Here is a 19,111-nt window from a genome sequence, read left to right on the forward strand (position 1 = left end):
CATTAGGAAAAGGAAGCTTACCTATACAGTATTTTGACAAAGAAAACAACTGTTTTCCTTGCACAGTGTGACTAAGTGACACTTATAGAGCTGCTTTTTTCTTTCTTTTTGCAGGGTGGGGAATGAGTTTGCAGTTGCTTATTACAAAGAAAGTAGCAAAATAGCTCTCACATCAGACATTGAATGTTCTTGCAATGGAATGTAACACATGCTTCGAAGGCAGGTGGCACATTAGGCTACTCTTTTCAAAGAGGGAAACAGCCACACATTGCAAACTTTCATTTTCCGGGAGAAGGAAAAAAAAAACATATGGAAAAAGCAATCAGAGGAAATACTTTAGGGAACAGAAATAACTGAGCAATGAAAAAGGAACCAACCTCTTCCCTAAGATGATGAATCAAATTGTCCTTTTTGGCTGAACTTTTGGGGTTGCCAGTCTCTTTGGACTCACAGGCACAAACCAGAGAAACTGTTGTAGACAACCATGCACAACCACACAACCAAGTACTCAAAATAATAATTCTTTCAAACCTAACTCCAGTGGCTGGAGCAGACCCTGCAGGCATCATGGTAGACATACCTGTATGCAGGCAGATGGCGCCCTGTATGGGCGCCACATAGGTGAGTCCAGGCCTAGAGGCTAAAAGGCTCATCTGTAAACCAAAAAGCTTGACGTTCTGCAGCAGAATGGTTTGGCCATATTAGGAAGCTGTCACTCAACCTCAGCCCCTTTCTTCACAGTGTTATGATGTCACATTTTGTATGGCTTACAGAGATCAAATATGAGAAGCAGGCTGAACATTTGAAAAAGGTATGTAAATTCTATTGTCATTATTAATCATGACAGATAGCCAAGTTTGCCCTTTCCCTCATGTCCTCCTTACCTGCTGAGTTGGTCTTGAAGTAAATCTAGCCTCTGCTCCACTTCTCCATAGTTGATCTCACTTTCTGTTTCGGAGATGCCCCACGTGACATGGGGCAATGCAGACTGGCTGGATGATTCCAGGTGGCTCCTGCTGTGATCCTCCTCCCAGATTCTTCTGTCGGTGATATCTGCCAAAATATAAGAGCGGAGGTCAGTTATTTAAACGAAGCTACAAAATATGGGGGTAGGCTATGTTAGAGAATGTCCACAAAAGTGATTTTCCCTTTGTCTTCATGATCATGCTTGCGCTGTGCTCTAGCATTAAGTATGAGAAGAAGCATTTATAAAGTGGACTGGTGTGGCCATAGCTTCTGTCATACTGGCTCAGTTATGAGGCTGGAGGAAAGGAACTTTCAGATACAATTTAGAGCCTGGAAAGTTTTGGCAAATTTTGTCCCAAATATGCTGCCCCTAGGAGTGTATTCAACAAAGTTTCACTCAGAACAAACCAGTTGAAATTAATGGACCTTACTCAGTCATGTTAATTAATTTCAATCTGTGTAATACTTAGTTGAATGCCAGACTAGGCCATGGTCAAATTGGCTCCAGCCTCTTGTGGCACAAGTAGGGGGAAGGACCTCGCAGAGAACTTTGTAAAAGGCTTGCTGTAAGCAATGCCATGATTTTGCTGGCTAGCTTGTGCGTCGTACTTCCAGGGATACATGGAAAGAAAGCAGTCTCGTACTGGTAACTCTAAATATACGGTAATAAACGTCCAACCCACATTTTAATGGGGGTGGAAAACAATGGGAAAACTACTTCATTCATTTGAGGATGGAAATTCAAACAATACAATGCATTATTTACATTCCTCCAAGAGCTGATTTGTAAAAGACCATCGTTTTCACATGTAAATAATGTCTAAAAATCATTTTTCTTCCCACAAAGAAAATATATAGGCTGTAATTCTGGGAAACATCACAAGCACTGCACATTGGGACAAATGTTTGTGGAATGCCTAAACAAAAAATTTAGGATAGCTCAGTGGGTAAAATGGGAGACTCTTAATCTCAGGGTTGCGGGTTCAAGTCCCACATTGGGCAAAAGATTCCTGCACTGCAGGGGGTTGGACTGGATGACCCATGTGGTCCCTTCCGACTCTAAAATTGTACGGTTCTATGTTAGGTAAGTTTAACTCACTGCCAGGCAACTAAAGCAGGTGTGATTAAATTGTGGTCATTCAGCAGTTCCTAGACAGTTGTTTAAGTATTCTCAACCACTGGCAATGCTGAGTGGGGCTGATGGGAACTGGAGACTAGCAGCCTTTGCAGGGCTGCGAGTGCCCCACTCCTGAACTAGACTAAGGTTTAAATGATTCCATGCTTGGCAATAGAGAATGATGGTGAACCGCAGTCCTGGGAGCCAAATGAACCTCAGCACCCTCTCTATTTGTCCCCCAGGCTATACCAGCTCCTGAGCCATGCTTCCTCTCACCAGGCCACATTCCTCAACAGCCCAGTTTCATGTTCTCTTTGAGGCTTTTTGCCTCTCCTTGAACTCTGTTAAGATCTTTTGCTTCTCCGGGTGGAGAGTAGGGAGGGGTATGTGAGCATACACAGCTAGCCTACGATACAGAGGTAAAATCAGCAAATACGTAATAAACAACCACACATTTGCAGCCATATATTTATAGGTGTTGCAGAAAACAGTGTTTTGAATTAATTCAATTAAGAATGGTAATGGAAACAAGCACAGATGACTGGACCAAACACCATTAACCACAAGAACCACCCACCAACCCACCCCCGATCAAAGATGATTTGCTCTTAATAACACCACTGAGAGCCCCAGCAAAGGAACAAAGGGAAATTATATTGGTTTGTGTTTGGTCACAATAAAAACACACACCTCTTAAACTTGCTAAATTTAGCCCAGAGTACAATTTGCACTAGGTTGCCTTGGAAAATGTTGCTATAGCTGCACAAACACTTTTGTGGCCGCCAAAAGAAAAAGAAAAAAAGGTGAGCTTCCCAACGGCAAATGTAGGAATCTCGACATGTTGCAAGAACCTGAGGGGGTTCAGCCAGCATTCCGGACTGTAAAAAAAGAAAGATGTGTTTGCTGGATTGTCTGGTGGTGCGAAATGACACAGGAATTATTCTTTTGAATAGGTATATTTAATTGCACCAAGAAGGGAAATCGGCGAAATGTGCATACACACGCATCACTTGGAGTATGAATTGCACAGGACACCTATTAAACTGTGCTCACAGTGGATAATGACTCCTATACCACTCCAAATGCCTGGTGGAGTTCGGAAACTATTTTAAAAGGGTCTACTCCTGCTTTTTAAGCACATCCAAGAATGAGTGCTTATCCACATATCACACCCATCAGTTGCTTTAAAAAGAAAATAAGATACAAGATTTCTTAATTTTTATTCCACTTCTCCAATCTTTCTTTCTTTCTTTCTTTCTTTCTTTCTTTCTTTCTTTTTCTTATTTGTTCCCCTTAAGGTTGTGTCAGCTAGCCTGAAAGCTGCTAGCAATCCAGTCTTGTTAATTTTAACAACTCCTCTGGCTTTCCTACACACGGTTAAGAAGCTCTCCCGCACCGCCCCCAGTACATTTGTACTGAGTTGTAAGGTTAGTGGCATTGTAGTGTTATGAGAGAGGGGTGCGGAGAGAGAAAGAGAGTCTTTTCTGTAGTGGCTTCCTGAGTGTGAGATGCTCTCTCCATGGAAGCCTGCCAGGCACCAACATTACCACCATTTCGATCAGTTTTAGTGTACAGTTATTTTACTTGTATGCATTTTATATTTCTGTTTATTTGATGCAATTTTCCTTAGGAGTTCCTTGTGTGAGGCTAATAATAATAACAACTGATGGTGGTGGTGGTGGTGGTGATGATGATGATGATGATGATGATAGCATCTCAGTATGGCCTACATCAACTAATAGTTGCTTTCAAGGGTTTCATACAAAGTCATTTCCTAGCCCTACCTGGAGATGCCAGGGGTCTGAAGCTGGGCATTTTATATCCAAATTATGGGCTCTTATCACTGAGCTCTCCCTGATGCTAGGAATCTGAGATTTGCAGTTTTCTCAGCAAACAGTGTCCCTCCCCCCACAAGTTAGATGGAACGCTATCAAAGTACAATGAAACCTAAGTGGCACAATAAAACCAAAAACTACAGGAGGATTGGTAGTAAACCTATGTAGAAGCAAAGACCCTGCAAATCATTCCTGCCTTTTGAAGGGAATAATTGCTTACAACAGCCCATGCTTGATGGGATTAACTAGCAGAATGTTATGAATTTTTAGCATAAGGGAAGAATTTAAATAAATGTTTCATTGCAAGGTTAAAAAGCACGTTGCTGTATAATTTGCCACGGACTATTAATTCTGAATATGTTTTAAAAACGCTTGCATGGATTACCTTTACAAGAATGACTCCTTTTGTTAGTTTGAATTCTTTCTGTTGCATGCATCATCTCCTCAAAACCCAGCACTGCAGTCTTTCCCAGGACAGATGGGTAGCCTATGATCCCAGAGAACAAAGGTTTCTGCTCATCATCAATGGACGACACAAAAGATGACGATCTGCTTCTCTTCTCCCCAAAATGCTTCTTGGTGACCTGATAATGTCTGGTGTTATCCACAGAACCCTCATTGTCTTTGTCATAGTCTGCTAAAAAAAGAAACCATTATAGTAAATGATATGAAATTTAACCTTGTCCTTGGGGTAGCAGGGGGAAAGTTATTATACCATTTAGCAAGTTTGTTCTCTGCTAGAGATAATGGTTTTTTATGTCTTGTTACAGAGAGGGGCTAGCGATTTAAAATGCATTTCCTTCAGCAGATCGTGCGATTCATTTCTCTGTTGGTCTCAAGTGGCATCCCTGGGCTTACAAAAGCCAAACCAAACCAGTGTGTGCAAACAAGTAAATCAATTGGGGACAAGAAGAAAATATGTTCTCACAAAAGACTCTTTCCTTTTTCTCTCCTTCAGTACATTTCACATATTTCAAACTGAAATGTCAAGATATTTCTAGCACAAAAGATTGATTAAGGGTATGGTTTACCATAAGAGTCTCAAAACTGTTTTGCCATAATATTCTGGAGGGATTTCTTCATCTGCTTTCCATTCATTATTACTAAACTTAATTCTGCTATGTATAATCTTTTTACTGCGGTGTCTAGGCAGCCTCAATGCTGATTTTGTAATCTGATCCCTATACAGTGGTACCTCAGGTTACAGACGCTTCAGGTTACAGACTCCGCTAACCCAGAAATAGTACCTCGGGTTAACAACTTTGCTTCAGGATGAGAACAGAAATCATGCGGCGGCAGCGCAGCAGCAGCAGGAGGTCCCATTAGTTAAAGTGGTACCTCAGGTTAAGAACAGTTTCAGGTTAAGAACGGACCTCCGGAACGAATTAAGTTCTTAACCCGAGGTACCACAGTACCTGTTTAAGTAAGCTCTGAATGCAGCTGGACTTAATCTTGAGTAAATGTGCACAGGTTGTTAATGCTAACTTAACCGTAACTATTCTATAAACCCACAACTTTGGCCTTAAGAGCTCACTACGCTCTTTGCTAACATGCCTAGCATCTAGATCCAATTCCTAGATTTTGTCATTCCTCATAGGCAGTGGCTGACCTATTTTGGGGGGCCCTGAATCTTGAACTGATATCGGGTCCCTTTCTCAATCAGCAACAAGGTCTTTATAACCACTGTTATCTTTTTCAGTGGGGTTGTTCTACGACAGATCACCAAAATTTTATTTAATAATTAGTTACTACATCTCAGATTTTGATTTAAATTACTGTACTGGATTATCTCACATGTCAAAGTCACTGGTGTGAATTAAAAAAATAATAATCCTGCACCTTATTGTTTCTGAGTTATGGGGTGGGGGAATGAAAGCTAGGGAAAATTAGGGAAATGTTATATACATGCATGATGCACTTTTAAAGGCAAATATTTAAAGGAATGTGGACTAATGTTGCTTCTGGGCCCCTCCAGGACTAGGGGCCCTGAAGTTTAAGTTCCATTAGTTTCATATTATTATTATTATTATTATTATTATTATTATTATTATTATTATTATTATTATTTATATCCCACTCATCTGACTTGGTTTCCCCAGCCACCCCAGGGGTGTGAGATTGTTTGTTCAAACCAGTCTTCTGTACAAAGGCAAAACTGATATTAATTGCTCCAGCTACTTTTGCCTCTGGACCCACAAGCCACTGGCACGTGGCCCCTGGAGACGTTGCCTAGAAGGGAATCGTCTGAAAAAGGTCCCCAACCCATGCCTTGCACCTTGTTGTTATCTACCAGTGCCAAAAGCTCATTCCTGATTCTCTCCTCCAGACCATTCTGGATTTCCAAGCAGATCCCAAACAAAGATGCCGCTGAGTCCCTTCAGCAAAACATTTGGGAACTACTGAATTACGCACAAGCAGGGGATGCAATGGAAGCAAAGCTGTAGCACAAGGAACTGGATGTGAAATCATTTCTGTGTTGCGTTGGTTATCAAGGAAGCATGATATTTGATCAAGGCATTTTTTAGCACGCTTGCTTTTAACACTGAACAAAGATTTCTCACGGAGCAGAACTGCACTATTGAATTAATTGTTCTGCTCCTGACAAATTAGTAGCTGAGGTACTAGAGATTAGGGATAAAAGAACTGTGTGGATATTGTCTAAATAGTATATGAAGCTACTGCAGAAAGAGGTTGCTATAGTAACAACTTGATCAGGCGAATGTGGAGTATGGGGTGAAATAAGTACCGACTCGTGTTTAGCCGTTCAGCTAACGTCTGTATCCTGATAAGTGTCAGGAGGGAAAATAGAGATTTCAAAGATGCTCTGCTCAGCAGCAGCTGGAACAAAACTACTAGCAGTAAAAAAACAACAATAAATTTCTGTTGCAGCATGAAGCTTAAAGTGACAGAGGGTTATCTCAGAACCTTATTGTAACTAATCAAAGTGTGAAAAAGGGTCCCAGTTTTCCAGGTATGGTTGGGAAAAACTCGTGTCTGATGCTGTGGAGATAATATACACACTTCCTCTTGTCCCAATGCTTCCCCCGTGGGAAAACCACTCTACAGCACTGAGTTGGAGCAAATGGAAATTCTGGTTTTCTCCAGATTGACGTTTGCTCTGATTGAGCACTAAAGAGCAGGTTTCCCTGGGAAAGGACTGACGCAAGAGGAATACTCCTTGGACCCATGCTTTCTTGGCATGGGACAAGTGGAAGTGTGGGCAAGCCTGAGATACATAGACCAAAGGTCGGACTTGGTGTAAGGCAGCTTCCTGTACTTCCCCCCCCAAAGAGCAGGGAGTTCCAAAGCCATGGAGAAGGCCTTTCTGTGCATCACCACATGATGTATCTGTCCTATGGCCAGGATGCTAAGAAGGGACCTAACCTGGCAGACTTCAACTCTTGTAGCAGGACTATTCTAAATACTTCTAGGTGCCAAAACATTTTTATTCCCCCTGGTATTTAAATAAATACTATTATTTCAACTGAGCGAGCTTTAGGCCATTTCCACCTAGTTGCTACTTGGGGGTTGGATTCAATGGCATACGGGCAAACTCAGCTTGTGCTATCATAGCTAATTGGGAGGTGTTGTGCAACAAACCTGCTTCTTCGAAATATCGAACTTTTGCTATAAGGAAGGTGACAGGGAAATGCACTGCAAAGTGTGGAATTAACACCTGCTTTGATGCAACATCATTCAAACCAGTCTACTCATCAAATAGCCAGCTTTGTCTAATTTCCCTGGAAACAAAATCAGAATGAATGCTCAGTAATCAGGTTATCTGGAAAACCCTTAGTCTGTGTAAAGGTTGATCTGCTTTTTTTCATGAAAGTCATTCATCAGCCACCCTGAAGCTGCAGATTAAAATTCCATAGCGGGCAGTGGCTAAAAAGGTTACCTTTCCCCTTCAGGTGGCAAAATATGTTTTCTGTTATAGAATGTGGAGGTCATTTAGGCAGGTTACCTCTGTCAAAAGACGTGTGTGTGTGTGTGTGTGTGTGTGTGTGTGTGTGTGAAGAGCAGCTTAAATATTTCATGGTGGTATTGCCTTGGCAGATTTGTTGTCACTCTTGCTTTTGTGCTTAAGAAATGCCTCTTTGACAGAAAGGTAATGCCATTCTGTGAAACAGTAAGACACCAAGCTAAATATTCTTTCTCTAGGACACAGAATCATTGTATAAAACTTTGAAGAGATGACTTATACAACACCAACAATTGGGGCTTTTTTTCTCACCCAGAACTCCCCGGAACTCAGTTCCGGCCCCTCTCAGGTGGGCACCATTGTCAATATAAGAGAACAAGGGAGATGTTCATGGTGAGTTTCGGCACCTCTTGTTTTAGAAAAATAGCACTGCCGACAATTCATCAGTTTCTCAAGTTATTCTGTTTAGAATCAGGATGCCACCAAAGTAAATGGAGATTTAAAAGCCAAAAGGTTGGAACCAGACTTCATATGAACAGAGTTCCTCTAATAGAGGAAGGGGGGATGAGGAACTGGGAGTTTGGCCCAGTTCCTATGATATATAAGTGTGTGTGTGTGTGTGTGTGTGTGTGTGTGTGTGTGTAGCAATTTTTTGGATAGAAGTAGAGATAGGAAATGTTTAATTCAGAAGAAAAGTTCCTAAAATAACAAGGTCTGGAAAGGGGTTTTGCTTGCTCTCTTCAAGACCCCTCTTGGAGAAAGCAGGAGATACAGTCTCATGCCTGCTAGAGTCACTACAATACACTGCCTCAAGCTCCTTTACACTTGAGGTGCATAGCTCTGGCAGTCATCATGGTTGCTTGCAGGCATAAGGATGCATTTGGACTTTTGAAATTGCCCAGTCAAATTCTTGCTGCCCCTAGGATGCTACTATAGGTCCTGCAATACTCTTGTCTGCCTAGTTTTTACTCCTTGCTATTCAAACCTAGATTAGTAGCTATAAGCTGCTAGCCTAGATCAGTTTCACTAGGCCTCTTCCAGAACTCTGCAGGCTTACAAAGTGGCTGTAACAACTAAGGGCTGAGCAGCAAAGGGTTAAGTGATACTTATGGGTAAGCAGCTGAGGGTGATATATTAGTCATGCCCAGAGGAGACCCAGTGATTTCCATAGCTGCGCTCTGAGTATGATCTAGTTCAGGGGTCAGCAACCTTTTTTCAGCCATGTGCCGGTCCACCATCCCTCAGACCATGTGGTGGGCCGGACTATATTTTGGAAAAAATATATGAATGAATTCCTATGCCCCACAAATAACCCAGAGATGCATTTTAAATAGAAGCACACATTCTACTCATGTAAAAACACGCCGATTCCTGGACCGTCCACGGGCCAGATTGAGAAGGCGATTGGGCCGCATGTGGCCCATGAGCCATAGGTTGCCTACCCCTGATCTAGTTGGATATTGCTCTGTTTAGAGCAGGGATGAAAAAAAAACTTTTTTCAGCCAGAAGGCTACATCAGTAGCAGACATGGGAGGGAGGTGTGCCTCAAATTTCAGCAGTGACACCAACATTCGGCACCCCCTGTCTCCCACCTTTCATTCTACATCATACTTGCAGCGCCCCCTGTAGCACCTCCGAGGCTCCATGCCCAGTGTGACTGAATCAGCTGCACTCTCATAAATTTGCCTCTGGCTGCATCCTCTCATAGGCATCTCAGTGATGGGCAGGGCCAGATATGACTCCTACCTTTCAACACTAGGCTACGTTCAAGTCACACAAAAATCAGAGGTGCCTGCACACCAGGGATGGGTGAATCCTTCAGTGTTGCTTTCTCTTAGTTCCCAGTTCCCCCCCAGTCTTAATCCCAACTCTCCTCATTTCCACGTCAGTTTGCGATATGTATTAAAAGGAACTCCTCGTGAACATTCACCAGCATTTTAATGCAAATTTCTCATCACGTACAATTTATTTTTTGTATGCAATTTTGTCTAATACACATTTTTTGCAAAGCAATAGCACAAACATTTTTGCGTGCTATTTTCACTGATATATGTGATTTAACACATACTTTACACTAGTATATGCATTTTTCTACACACTACTTGGCTAGAGAACTGCGTTGCAAGATTCAGAGATGTGCAAATGTTGAAGGGTGTTTGTGTTTCGGTTCACTTAGTGTCTTAGCTTTACCATCATCCTCAGCATGAGATTTATTACAATCATCTGCATATATCAGGGTTGCTGTTTTACAGTTCCCAATTGAAGGGGGAAAGTGATCAGGGCGGCTTAGCTCTGTTACAATGTTGTTAATATAAAGAATGAAAAGGAGGGGAGCTAGCAGACAACCTGGTCTGACACCTTTGTTTATCCTCATAGTAGTATTAGTATGTAACTCCTATATTAGTAGTAGCAGCCTTTTATCAATGTTAGTCCTTGCTAGTTTACCCTAATGCTGGCGAAAAGTCGATAAAAGTGGCAAAAAGCTGTTTGGGTGGACCACTGGTGTATTTACGCATTAGACAGTGTAGTACAAAGATTTGATCAACTGTACTATGGCCCTTCCCAAACCCACCTTGTTCCTGTTGCAATATATTATTTTCTTCCACCCAGCTTGTTAATTTCTGGAGAAGGCAGAGGCTGTAAATCTCAGAACTTATATCCAATAGGCTAATAGGCTGATAATTCTGGGGGCTGGCATGAGATTTATTATACACCCTTCACCCAGAATGTTCCAGGGTGGGTTACAGCAAAATAAAAAAGAAAAGCATTAAAAACATGTTTAAAACAAATTGCAATTGCAACTGGAAATCACAATTAGGTTGGTTCACCTTGAAATACAGAGTTGAATTTCTTCTCCATTGCTACCACACACACACACCTATCCATTCAGAAACAGCCATTATCACAGTTCAATGACACATTCCAGGCAGGCAGATGCACTTGAGAAGGATGCTTGAGGAAGATGCAGGCGCCCCCTTGGCCCTTGGGAGTGGCATGGCTTGAGGAGAGTTCCAGGGGCCAGATAGAGTGGTCCAGAGGGCCACATTCAGCCCCAGAGCCTAAGGTTCCACACTACCTTGGTAGGGTAAACTGAGAAGATCTTCACATCTGAATTCTAAGGTCAACCAGCAATTTTGGTCACATTAAATCATCCCAGCATCTCCATGAACTTTGAACAGTGGCACACTTAAATTAGACATGCTTATTTTGCCACCTTCGTGATAATGGTTGAATACAGACCTCTGTGATCATGTTTTCAAGAACATCATTGTAGAGGAAATGAATTACCTTTATCAATTTCACTTTCAAAAGAGAATTTCCTTCTTCGGAGTTTGCTGTTGTCACCATCTGAATCATTAGTTGTTTGTGGCCTTATTGCGAGTTCAGCCTAGATAAGTGAGATATCGAGATATGATAGATTATACTCGTTTCAAGGGTTGTTGTTTTGTTTTTAAAGAAAGAAAAATAAATGGTTTTCTGGGTGGAGCTCATAATATGAATTATGTGTATGGGTGGTATTGAAAAGGATCTTAAAAGAAGGTTTTAAAAGAAGAAAGTTAATTGTGTGTGTGTGTGTCTGTGAGAGAGAGAGAGAGAGAGAGAGAGAGAGAGAGAGAGAGAAAGGAAGGGAATGAGGGAGTGAGAGTGGGAGAGAGGGACAGAATGTAAATTAAAGTGCCTTTTTCATCTTGTACTCAGAAGAATGATTTATGGATTGTTTATGGATTGATAATTTTTTTCTCTCAGCAGTGTGTTCTCAGAAACCAGTTTGGTGAAGAAAAATGTGAAAACAACCCCTTGTGGGGATGCATATTGCTGCAGACAATAATGTAGTAGCTGATTATAATTAGCTATGATGTTTAATTACACATAAATTGTGATAAAAGTTGCACTGCATAACAATAAAGCTGGTACATTATGCACTCTTTGTTTTATTTCTCCAGCTCTTCCTTCTTTGTTTATTTCATTATTTCCAAAGCTGAAACTGGCTCCTTCTCCTTTGGGCTACCATTTCCTTATCATGATGTTTAATTAATGTTTGGTTATTTCTGGGTTTTTGTGGAAAATTTCAGATGCATCCATACTTGAATGTTTCATTAGAAAATCAGCATAAAGACATTAGGAAGCAAAGTGGTGACTTCCCCTCCCAACACCCGCAACCTAAAACATAGGGACGTTGTAGCCAAAAGCAACTGGCAGATGCCAGGCTTATGGAAGTACGTTGTATGTGGTTCTGGGGTGTGTCATTTCAGATGGCAAGCAGGGCACCCAAAGCTTCAGTGCTTACCTGCATGAAACACATTTCCTACACATCCAAAAGCTTTATCCCTCCGCAGCTGTGCAGAGGGATCTGAAGATGACAAAAGAGACTTGGCAGGCTTTTCTCTCCTGATGGAAAAATAAGAGGCTTGATAGACCTCTTACTGGCTGTATATGATGTTGCTAGCTCCATTTCCATCTAGAGATCATGGAGTGTGTAGGTCAACCCCATGATCTGTGGTGGGAAAACAGGGCTCAGTTGAACTTTATGGTGATACCCACCTATGGGAGGATGGATAATGTGTTTTATTTTGTTTTATGGGTTTGTTTAAAAATAATAATAATAATAATAAAGAGCCCTTTTGCACTACAGTGATCCAAATACTGTCTCCATGGTATGTTAATGTTCTGTACCACACCCAATGCCTATTGGCAAACCTTCATCTTTTAGTCTGCCAACTCCTGACAAAGCCACACCAATCTTGCTTATTTGTAAGCAAGTTCCACTGTGTTCAGTGGGGCTAACCCCCTGGGTGTGCACAGGACTTCAGCCTAAAAGTTCCAAAGCAACAAAATGCTCTTCATCCGAATAAGATAAATTTGGATGCTGGCCTACTGGAGATAAACCACGGAGATAATATTTGAAATCCTGCCTATTCCTCACTCTGTTGCGTTTAGCCTGATGGAGCTCTGCTGTTCATGCTGATGCTAGTCTGTTTTTCTCTCCTGTTCTACGGAACTGCAACAGGGCCAGCTCAAGGTGTTTCTATTTTGGTGACTGGGCGAGAAAATTCAAGGCACACAACCTGAAAGTAAAATAAATGAATAAACAAACAGACTATCTAAAATTTGCCACTTTAGGCAGCTGCCACACTATGTATCATGGGTTGCAAAGTCAGGTCCAGATTTCAACTAGAAACAGATAGGATAGTGATTAGTAAGAATGAGCATTCCCCACATCAAATGGGGTGCGCCTATTGCGTGGCCGCGAGTAACCCCCTTGGATCACGGTGCAGCTCCTGGCAGTTGGGGTCTGGCACCACCTTCCCAGGTTGGATACCTGTGAACTCCACCTACTTAGCAGCCGCCCAATCCTGGCTGGGGAGGTGTTGCCAGGGGGATTGGCCAGGTAGGAGGGGGGATTATACAGTACACACAATAGAGCTTGAGTCATACCTGGGAAGCGGCCGTTGGATTCAGAGCTGTCTTTCAACCTGAACTATTTAACAGGGTAGCTTTGAGGATGAAAGGGGGAGGGGGGAAACTATATTGACTCCCCTTGAGCTCCTCAGAGGAAAGGTTGGATATAAGCATAATAATAAATGAAGAAAAAAATAGCTGATGAAAAAAAATATGGCCACCACGACAGCAATCCAGAGCTATAAAGACCAAAAGACATTTTGCCATTGATTTTAGTGGGATTAAACTCTAAAGGGGATACATTATTTCAATAATCTGAATCAAGGCTGACCTGTCTTTTTATTTATTAGCAGTATAATTGCTATTCCCCCCCCCTTTGCTGGGATACTATTGTTTCATCACCATTTGTTTTTGTTTTTGTTTAATTTCATGTTTCTGTGTGTGTGTGTGTGTGTGTGTGTGTGTGTGTGTTTGAAAAAGCACTACATTTCCCATGCCCCCCTCACTCAGTGCTAAAATCAATAAATTCAGCCCCAAATGGCAAATCTCCTTCAACTATTTTGGGTGAGTGAGAGTAATTGTTGATAAATGGTGCCATTCCAGGTCACTTGTCAGCTTTGTTTCTGTCAAATTCTATAAGCCTTAAGATATTCATTAGTGAAACGAAGTTTAGACATACTTCACGTACTTTGGGGTTTTCATTTCTCAAATTGAAAGTGAGCTCTAGATTGGTGAGGAAGAGATCGGAAAATTCAGGGTACATATCCAAAACTTCTAATAGGTCTTCTCGTTGGATCTTGTGCAAGTCACAGTAGGTTAAGGCCCTCACATCTGCATTGGACTTTCCTGGTTTTGCATAAAGATGGACCATCTCTCCAAAAATATCATTTTTACCTGCAACAATAATTGGGGAGTTGGGGAACAGACACATTTACACATGGCCTTCTGCCATATTACAAAAATAAGAAACAGGACATGTTCTCCAAAAATCTGTGATCTCACACCTACAATCTGATGTCACATGGGCTCAAACAAATTGCATCATGTGATTATGCTTCTTGCATATATCCGCTTCAGAAGGTCCTTGTTTTGCGGTGACAAGCTACAAATATGGTGAGGGAAATATGTCCTGCATTTGCTCAGAGGCATATTGCCTTTTATATCATTTCACATGTTCCAAGTCTTATTTGCTTGGTTACTTGTTTGTTTGTAGCATTTTTTATCCTACACTTCAGATGAAAAGACCCCCAAAGCAGCATACCATACTTTTCCGTGTATTAGACGAGGGTTTTTTACTCCAAAATAAAGTGAAAAATGGATGGGGGGTCGACTTACAATTGTGTAGTGCAGAGGGGGGACGGGTGATTGGTTGCATCTGCGAGGAGTATCTAGCGATTGGGTGGGTGAATGGTGTCTGCTACAAGGGCTGCTTTGGATTGGCTGCTGCTTTGGCAATTTGGCTTGTGTTGCTCGCGATTGTTAGTGTTTGCCAGGTGGGTGAGTGCTATTCGGTCAGTCATTCCCGCCCCCAAAATTGCTCAACAACCGTGGGCATTCCACACCAAAAAAGCTCAACAACTCTGGGCAATCCTCTGCAAAAAAGCTCAACTATGCTGTGCTATTTCCTCCCATTTTCTTAAATTTCAGCCCCCCCCCCAAATAGGGGGCATCTTATAGACGAAAAAGTACAAAAAAGTATATAAGATCAATAACAATGATAACAGCAAGACAGTCCCTGCCCACAGGCTTCAAATCTAAAAGACAAAAGGAGTTAGGGATAAGGAGGGAGGAAAGCAAGCAACCTCAGCCATCAGTTCTTAAATCTGCAAACTTCTTATCATTACCAGCTTGCACAGAAACAGTTCTGGGAGAGGAGGAGTCAAATGGAGTCGATCTCTGAGGCAAGCTAATGGAGGGGACCCTCTAGTCTTGCCTCATCTCTCCCTTTGCTGCAGCCAGAAGCAACAGTAAATCAGGTAGCTTAATGTAAGCCCCCCTTTAGGGATCTTAAATCTATTCTTATGAACTGGACGTTTCTCTTTTCATTAATTCTGATACATCTGCAAGACCAGTTCTTGCCTAAGAAGGGATTTTGTGATGCAGCTTTCTCGGGTTTCACCAAATTTCCAAATGCTTACCGAGGATCGCCACCACCATATCGTTCTTGAGGATTTCGATGGAGCCTCGCGACAGGAAGTAAAGCGCAGTCAGAATATCGCCAGAGTGGACAAGGGTGTCCCCAGGAGGTGCGTGCGTTGTCTTAAACTTCATAGCCAAAGCCCGGAGACAGCCTTTACTGGCTCCCTGGAAAGCTTTGCAGTTTTGAAGTAAACTTTGGTTGAGGTGGAGACAGATATCTGCTTGTAAACATTCTGGAAACCCCTTTAGGACCTGACGAAGAGAAGGTGAGAGTTAAGAACCAAACAGCAAATTGGCCTTGAGTTTCTGACATCTTTTTGCTTAGCTAGGAAGCACTTAGGCTTGGTGTTTGGGTTTTTTGGTGGGGGTGTGTGTCACTCAGCTCTTCTGGCTAGGCTGCCTAGATAACTAACTGGTATAGAGCAAGCGATAGAATGAGGTCAAAATGTAATCAGAAAATGAGTGGGAAAATTGACACAGGCAAGCAGATTCTTGCGCTGATATAGTCTAGTATGCGCAGCTGCATATTATACTATTTCTTTCGACTGGGTAACTGAATCCACATGACTGTGGCTAAGTATTGTGCATGCTGATGTGTGTAACTGATGCTTTCAGTTTGAATTACAAATCTGATTTATTAGTTAATGGCGAAATGGCCCATCTTGGTCAAATATGGTCCCTTGCCCGACTGCTCGTACCACATGTGTGGTCAGATTTGTGGAACACTGAGAATCCCATTCATGGAACACTGAAAATCCTTCTTGCCCTTTTCTCACAGAGGTGGAAGCAGTGCCGAGTAAGAACTTATGGGTACTTGGATAGGTCCAGAGAATAATGTGCACCCTACTTCCCTGCTTTACAATTCTCTGCCTGTAGGTCAGCCAACGCAGAGTTTGACCCCATTTTGTGTATGGGTGCATTGGAGTTGCTTCTAGACGTTTTATCATTAGTGTGTGTAGAGGTTTGGAGCTTTTAGAGTTAACAAGCTCAACCGGTTGTCCCACCCACAGGAGGAAGAGCGTCACCGGATGCTCTGTGTACTGTTGTACTTTGTAATGTGATACTTTCTTTTTCTTTGTCCGGAGAACGGAGAGAAGGGAGAAGCCACCAACATGGCTTGCGACTCTCCCGGAATGTAATGATTTATGCCTTGTAAAATAAAGCTTCTAGATTAGAAAGAAGCCGGACTCTGTTGTCTGTAATATGCTGGCATACACAACCCCGCTGCGTGAGAGAAGATAAGAGAAGATAACTCTGCTGAATAGCACAGGAGACCGCAGCAAGGAGAACGTACAGGAGAGGTACGTGCGCTGAAGGAAGTGTGCCGGGCTCCAAGGTGTACTAAGGTTGGTTTGAAGTGTTTCCAACAATCAAAAACACTTCAGGTTATGGATCCAAGTTTTTCCCGATTCTGGACTGATTCTGGAGCGGTTCCAAGGATCCAGAACGTGTGTGCCAAGCTGAGAAGTGCCTCCCTGGTTTGGACTGTGATGGAGCATCCAGGGAAGTTTGCTTTGCCAGCAGGAGCATTCAGCAGTCTGCTGAATGGCTCAGGAGCCTAAAACCTGCTGCTAGAGGTTGGAAGGCAGCAGGGAAGCCCAGATCGAGGGCTGCAAAAGCAGTTGTACCTCTCTGGTGAAACCCCCATCTGTGGAGCCGGGTACGAAGCTACAGATTCGTAAGTACGCTACCCCTGGGCAAGATGGAGGGAGCCATAGCATTCCCAGCAAGGAGGAGGGAAGCTTTTGTTTGCAAGCACCCCCAGCCTCACAGCTTCAATGCAGAGGGCTGTTCCCTGAGAGCGTTGATGTTTTGGCCAACGCCTGTGAGGAGGAAGGTCTGGCCAGTGCTTGTGAAGCCTGGAAGAAGACCCTAGCCCAGTTTCCTGGGGCTGAGGGACTGGCTGAAGTGGCTTTGGAAAGCTCGCCCCCAGCTCGGCTTATGGCTGTTGAGAAGCAACAGTGCCATGGAAAGCAGGAGGGGGGCCAAATCGCCGTGGGCTTTGCTCCCAGAAAGGGAGGGGCTGTTTCCAAGTCTGAAGCCAGTGTAAAGGCATTGACTGTGGATCTGTGTTTTGGCACGTAGCCTGCACCTGGTCTTTTGTTGACGTGCATGGCTGAAGATAAGGCCAAGGACATGATGTGTGGTACTGGCCATGAGAATCGCAACAGCTCTACCACAGCCCAGGAGGAAGAGGAAGCCCTACTGTTGTGATGCAGTCACCGAGGCAACGCTGAGAGAGGCCAACCCTGGTGGGCTGCGTGTGATGGTTGCCGTCGTCGTCGTCGTTCCTCCTGGTGGACTTGTGAGGAACTGCATATCTTTTTCTACAGAGCAGTTTGAAGAACTGACTGTTGGATGCCAGAGACAGTTTGTCGTGCTTGAGACAGTCTCTGCAGGATTTAAAGGGACAGAACTGGCGTTTTCTTTGGCTGTTGACATAACTCTGTATTGTCTGTTTATGTCACACCTTCTGTCCAATGTTTTTGCTGTTTGCTTTGTGATTATCACCTGTTCTGCTTGCAGGGGCCAGAAGATGCTTCTACGCATGGATTGCAGCCAGGACGGGCTGTTTGCTGTTGAGGGGCCTCAAGCAAGAACAGTGGAAGGTGGCACTGATGCAGTGTTTGCTCAATGCACCAGTGTGCCCGTGCACCACTTATGTTTGTGTCAGTGGTACCAAAGGCTGGCAAGTCGCCACTGGGACAGTGTGCTGAAGCAGCCTGAGTTCTCTGAAGGGTGCAAGTTAAGGGCATGTAACAGCTTTCTTGATTGCAGGGTTTGCAAGGTCGAGGAGTTGACATCCTGCTACCCCACATCTGAAAGGGAAACCACGCGTCCCTTTTCCCTGGTTCATGTGGCTGTTTCTGAAGGGAAGCCAGAAGCTAACCTGGGGGGAGCGTGTTGTTCTGAGTGTTTGGCTGATGCTTTCTCTCACCACATGTGGTCTGCGTTGCTCAAGGAGGCAACTGAGGCAGCACCACTGGTTGCAGTGGAACAGCAGGTTTCTACTGGAGTAGGCTGTTCCCAGGTCCTCAGTGAGAGGGGGAGTAAGCACAGTGTGACTAACCTGTTTTCTTCACAGGTATGTGGTCTTGCAGAGAGGCAGCAAAGGATGCTGCATGCTGCCACTGAAGACATGCTCTTGGATGCAGAGCTTCCACAAGGGTTCTGGGTGGAACTGGGTGGTACCAAGGTTCTGAAAGTGTCTTTCTGTGGGTGCGAACCCAGCTTGCGTAGCTGGAGGTTAGTTAGCCCAGATAGTGACCAGACCCAGGTTCTAGTCAGCAGGAGTGCTGAATTCTTTGAGCAGAATGGATTGGAACACATCCCTAGAAGCCCTGATGTTTTGGATGGTCCTGTCAGTGCTGGACAGGATGCGCCACCTGCTGGTGGTGATGGTCCAGGTGGACCAGCCCCAAGAGGGGGTATTGCTGTGGCTTTGGCACCTGCTGGTGGCTTGGGCCGAGTTCCCAGTCATCACCAGGGTGCAGCACAGCTAGGGGTGACTCCAAGGCAGCAGCCTGGGAGTGCACCCGCAACTCCTATGTCACGGACTAGGAGGCAGGCCACGCATGGTGACTCTTTGTGTGGCAACTCTTCTCCAGGAGAGCCTGGCGCAGGTCTCGTCCTGGTGCAAGAGGGGGGTTCTTTGGCAGTGAAGCAGGAGCCCAAAGGTGCGCCAACGTCATCCTTAGGTGGTTCAGTTAGGATGCACGGGCGCAGCAAGTC

The 19,111-nt window shown here is 43.6% G+C and overlaps 1 protein-coding gene across 8 annotated transcripts in view; it reads right to left on the reverse strand.

Moving 5' to 3' along the window:
• KCNH7 (potassium voltage-gated channel subfamily H member 7) overlaps window positions 1-19,111 on the reverse strand; it is a 271,437-nt gene that overhangs the window by 9,780 nt on the left and 242,546 nt on the right. For 3 of the 8 annotated variants that reach the window (XM_033166087.1, XM_033166053.1, XM_033166079.1), the window contains 5 exons: window positions 15,379-15,631; window positions 13,929-14,134; window positions 11,129-11,228; window positions 4,304-4,555; window positions 885-1,053 (listed from right to left, as the gene is read on the reverse strand). In XM_033166087.1, coding sequence (XP_033021978.1) covers window positions 885-1,053; window positions 4,304-4,555; window positions 11,129-11,228; window positions 13,929-14,134; window positions 15,379-15,631 — 980 coding nt within the window. Of the gene's footprint in view, window positions 1-884; window positions 1,054-4,303; window positions 4,556-11,128; window positions 11,229-13,928; window positions 14,135-15,378; window positions 15,634-19,111 lie in introns of all 8 variants that reach the window. The other 5 variants (XM_033166104.1, XM_033166112.1, XM_033166070.1 and 2 more) reach the window with 4 other exon arrangements.

This window comes from Lacerta agilis, chromosome 1 (assembly GCF_009819535.1).
Source record: "Lacerta agilis isolate rLacAgi1 chromosome 1, rLacAgi1.pri, whole genome shotgun sequence".
Classification (NCBI taxonomy): Eukaryota; Metazoa; Chordata; class Lepidosauria; order Squamata; family Lacertidae; genus Lacerta; species Lacerta agilis.